Genomic DNA, 5,115 nt, shown 5'->3' with positions numbered 1-5,115 from the left:
GCGTTTTCCAACGTACTTATAATTTGATTAATTAAATTAAGTATTATCACTTAATGAAAAATTAATTAGACCAGTAAAATTTGACCTAATTAAATTTTTCTAAAAAGTAGAAAATTTATTAAAATCAAAATATTATACAAAGAATTAATGCTCAAAGCACAGAAAAAGTGAAAAACGAAAAACAAAAATTGTTTTAGTCATAGCTAAATTTCTCACTGAAAAATCAATTACTCGTAAATCAAAATATATAAATGCACAGAGGCGCCAATTTGCAACCCAAAACTGAATCTTAACCGCTTCTCTCAACTCCCATGGCCCCACCACCGCGCTACTCCTCCGCCATCATCTTTCTCCTCCTCCTCCTCCTCCTCGCCGCCTCCGCCGCCGATCCTCCCACCCAATCCCAAGAATTCGACGACATGCTGCAGTCTCTCCGCAACTACGGCTACTCTCTCTTCACCAACGCCATCGCCACATCCGATCTGAATTACGAGCTCCTCGCCGCCCCCAATTTCACTCTCTTCGCCCCGAGAGACGAGCTCCTCTACGCCCTCGACATGGCCACCTCCGCCGCCGCCTACGTCAGCACCCTCCGCTACCACATCGTCCCCACGCGCCACACCTTCGCCGACCTCAAAAACCTCTCCGCCCCCTTCCTCGACACCCTCCTCTTCGACTACTCAATCTTAATCGGAAAATTCCGCGACGTCCACGTCTCCACCGATCGGGCCTCCATCGGCCTCATCGTCGACGGCGTCCGCGTCGCCTACCCCGACCTCTTCCTCGGATCTAGAATGGCGGTTCACGGAATCGACGGAATTCTGCTCACCGGCCTCAATCTCAGCCGCGATCTCGGCGCGGATTACATTCCGCCTCCGCCCACTCCCGGAGCTCCGGCGGATGATTTGGATCGGAATATTCCGGCGCCGGCGTATCCTTTCGTTGGGAGGAATGATGCTCCTGGTGCTACGGTGGAGTCTTATTTTGATTGGGATGCGACTCCGCCTCCGGAAAGAGGTCTGAGGAAGGGGCGGCGCCGCTACCGGAGGCGTATGGCGCTCGGCCGTCTCTAAACTGCGTTTGGGTCTGTATTGGAATATTCCAGATTGTTTGGGGTAAATGTGTCATTTCAACTCTACATGGAATATATGAGAATTTAGAATTTGAGAATATTGATTTAGCAAGTTGAGTTTGATCACTCCATTAATCTAAAATGTTCCTAATTTTTTACCCTTTTTCCGTCGAAAAATAGAGTTTGTATACAACTTTATTTGTCATATTATACGCGGATATTAAAATAGGTACGGTACTTAACGACAATTAAAATGTATGGATTGAGTTTTGATAATTTGACATATATATAATGTGCACCGAGTACTGAAATGATGAGAAACTAGAATAGCACCAATAATTTCAAGTATGTCAAAGAAAAACATGTAATATTTGTGGAGAACATGAAGACGAATTATGAAAGAAATTAAGCTGTGAATAGGGAGTGAGGGAATAATGAGATATATTCCCAAGAACTTAATCCTTAATAACTTTCCATTCAGAGAGCCATTCAGGTGTGTGAATATAGTAGAGTTGTTGTTGTTAGAGTGGGTAGTACAAGTGAAGATAGATTAATTTTATGAGATTGAATAATATTGAATCAATCTACTTGAATTCAAGTAGAGGAACTACCGATTTCCAATGAGGGAAAATAATGGACTATATTGAATTTTGCAATGTATCACAACTTTATATTCCTCATTTGATCGCTCAATGAGGAATGATACACCTTGAATAATAAGTTGATCACATTGTCTAGGCTCTACCTATTAACAAATAACCCGTACAAGATAAATGGTAGGTTGTGGATTAATTTCTACTCTCTCCGCCCCACTCTAAGTGATACAATTTTCTTTTTGGGATGTCTCACTCTAATTGACACATTTTCTAAAATGGAAACCTAACTCTCTTTACTTTTTCCATCTCTCTTACTTTATTCTGTCTACTTAACTAAAAAAATTAACATTACATAAAATTTGTGCCGAATAGAAAGTGGGACGAAGGGAGTATTACATGTCAACACAAAGATCCACCCTGAACTATTCTCTAATCAGCTTTAAACCTAGAATTTCTGATTTATGTTTGCTTTTATTTGAAGTTAAAAGAGACATCAGAGATAAGGAAAACACTATTTTGTAAAGTTTCATTCAATATATCACATAAAAACAAGCACCACAAATAATAATTCAACTTCCAGAAATTGAAAATCCGTTATCCGAGAAAATAAAGTTCAAAACAATTATATCATCACTGTGTACCGATGTGCTCTTGCTGACGGCACGGTCGTGCTCGATAGCAAGAGCACTGCCGTGTCGAAAAGCACGCTACGTGGCTCATCCTGATTGGGCTCGTTTTTATTCCATTATTTTTTTTTAAATTCATAAAAAATCAAAAATAATTTGGATAAAAGAAAAAAATTTATTTTCGGATTCCAAAAAATATAGCCGTTTTTTTACCCTTTTTTCAATTTTTTTTTATTTTATAAGAAAATAATTTTATCCCAGAATCATCTATAAATACCCACATTCATCCTCCATTCTTTACATCAAATTATCTCTCATTCATACATCAAATTTTTAATTATGAATTTAATTATGTAATTTTTAATTTTTAAGATTTTAATTAGGTAATTTTTAATTTTTAGTAATTTGTAATAATATTTAAGGTATTTTTAATGCATTTTAATATTGTGGAAATGTTTTTAGTAATTTAAGTATTTAAATTGAATAATAGAATGGTGAGACCCTTGAGCATGCTCTTGCGAAAGAGCATGGATGTGAGTGTTGTTGGTTTCTGGGATTACAAGAGATAAAAGCCGAGCGTAATACAAATCCAAAGAAGGAATACAAAAGGAGAAACTGAACTAAAAATTACAACTGAAATTGAAACAGTAACCGTGAATAAGTTTAGCCGAGTCGAGGAGGCCTCTTCCCGCAAGACGAGATACGCCCCGGTAGTGCTCTCGGTTTGGCGTGTCGTCCCCAAAGGTAAAACGGCTACGTCTCTGGTGATGCAGCACCGCAATCAACAGAGCTCCGGCGAACTGGATGGAGGAGAGGGCAGAGCTTCGACAGAAAGACAATGCAGAGAGGGAGAGAGCTTATGCTTGTGTAATGTGTGTCTAATACAGTGGAATGGCTAGCCTATTTAAAGGTCAAGCCACCATGCAGGGTCAACCAAGCCATGAAGGCTCATCATGGCAGATTCGTAACCGCCGACGGTTACGAGCGTGTGGCAGGAGTGTGCCTTTCGCGAGCGGAGCGTGTGCTTTTCTCACGTGGCAGCTCTGACTGTGCCACACTTGACGACGTGTCAAGCCACTTGGATTGCTGACTCTGCGGTGGTATAAAAAGATTAAGTTTGGGCTAGGGACAAGCCCAAGCACCAAGCCCAAAGACCACCCAAAGACCAATTGCCAAGATCCAAGATCCAAGATCCAAGTCCAAGTCCAAGATCGAGATTGGGATTGGGATCGGGATCGGGATCGGGACCGGGCCCGAGGCCCGCGGCCCGCGCCCGCGACCACGACCACGTGCACGTGCACGGGCACGGGCACGGGCACGGGCGGGCGGGCGGGCGGCGGCGGCGGCGGCGCGCGCGTGTGCGCGCGTGTGGGCTCTTTCACCCATCTTGGTCTACTATAATTATTAAGTAACATAAAGTCACTTAATTTAAACACATTAAAATATGTGTTACTTCTCCTATGTGGGGTAATTAACACTAGTTAATTATTCCCTAAGCTCCAACTCCAAGCTTTAATTAGAAGCTAATTATGCCCAACTTTAATCCACCATTTCTCACTCACCGGAAATCGGATTTGAGAATGTGAATATACTACATTTATCTACGTAAAATGTAGTTCGACGCTATATCATTTAATTTCACTAAATTGAATGTCTCGTCACTTTTATTATTTGGTCAAAATCCATTGACCGGACATATTTAATCCATAGTTTTTACAATCTCCCACATGAGTGTTAATAGCCGAATGCATATGCATGCAGACACAAGCTCAACCCTCGAGAGGTATATAAGCATAAGGATAGGTAGTTGTTGGCTTTGAACCCTCCATAGTCGACACCATCGGATACACAGGCGGCTTAGTAGCGCGATGCTTTGAACTAATCCTCCACAACGTGCACCGAGACAATGGTGTTAACGCTTAAACACCTCAACCTCATCCGTTCCCACGTTTTGTGTCCATTGCGGTCTTGGACATCACTTTGGATTCATAAATGCGTTTTATGAAGCGACCACACTTCACACTCACGTAGGTGATTCTTAGTCTAGTACCTTGCCATACTTGGTCTCTTTGAGAACTCCATCTCTTTGAGATCCTTAAGAACTATTAAAAGTCATAGACTTAGCCTTTACCACTAGGCAAGTTCTCCAACACTCTATTGCTCTCTAGGGAATAAATATAGTTGAGTGTTTCTCATGAACTCTCATAGCTTAGTTGTCCCTTTGAACCAAGTTCTTGGGATCTCCAGTCATCATGGTTGGGTTACCACTATGATAATTCTTTAGTTTGTGGATTTCAAACACATTCCCTCTAGCAACTAATTCATTTGATCACGGTTTAACCCTTTGGTTAGCGGATCCGCTAGATTATCTATTGACTTCACATAGTCAATTGTAATCACCCCTGTTGTGATCAAATGTCTCACGGTGTTATGTCGTCGACGTATATGTCGAGACTTACCGTTATAGAAACCATTTTTTGCCCTTCCAATAGCCGCTTGGCTATCGCAGTGGATCAGCACTGGTGGCACTGGCTTAGACCAACATGGAATATCTTCAAGGAAGTTCTTAAGCCACTCGGCTTCCTCACCAGCCTTATCTAAGGCAATGAACTCCGATTCCATTGTTGATCGGGCTATACATGTTTGTTTTGTGGATTTCCACGATACAGCACCTCCCCCAATAGTAAAGACGTATCCACTTGTTGAAAGTGAGTCTCTATTATCGGATATCCAGTTCGCATCACAGTACCCTTCAAGTACTGGGGGTATCTCGAGAAGTGTAGCCCATGATTTTGAGTATGTTTTAAATATCTCAAAACCC

At 41.6% G+C, this 5,115-nt stretch overlaps 1 protein-coding gene across 1 annotated transcript; it reads left to right on the top strand.

Moving 5' to 3' along the window:
• The first annotated feature begins 276 nt into the window (after window positions 1–276).
• On the top strand, window positions 277–1,190 carry LOC121763763 (fasciclin-like arabinogalactan protein 19). The gene has a single exon (XM_042159842.1). The coding sequence runs from the start codon at window positions 312–314 to the stop codon at window positions 1,071–1,073; it is 762 nt and encodes a 253-aa protein (XP_042015776.1). The 5' UTR covers window positions 277–311; the 3' UTR covers window positions 1,074–1,190.
• The last annotated feature ends 3,925 nt before the right edge of the window (window positions 1,191–5,115 follow it).

The sequence above is a fragment of the Salvia splendens genome, chromosome 14 (assembly GCF_004379255.2).
Source record: "Salvia splendens isolate huo1 chromosome 14, SspV2, whole genome shotgun sequence".
Taxonomy (NCBI): Eukaryota; Viridiplantae; Streptophyta; class Magnoliopsida; order Lamiales; family Lamiaceae; genus Salvia; species Salvia splendens.
The sequence above is the reverse complement of the archived record's forward strand: the minus strand, read 5'-3'. Positions and strand labels throughout refer to the sequence as shown.

Excerpts from the sequence above, each read along its gene's own strand:
- LOC121763763 (XM_042159842.1), top strand. The coding sequence starts at position 312 with ATGGCCCCACCACCGCGCTACTCCTCCGCCATCATCTTTCTCCTCCTC.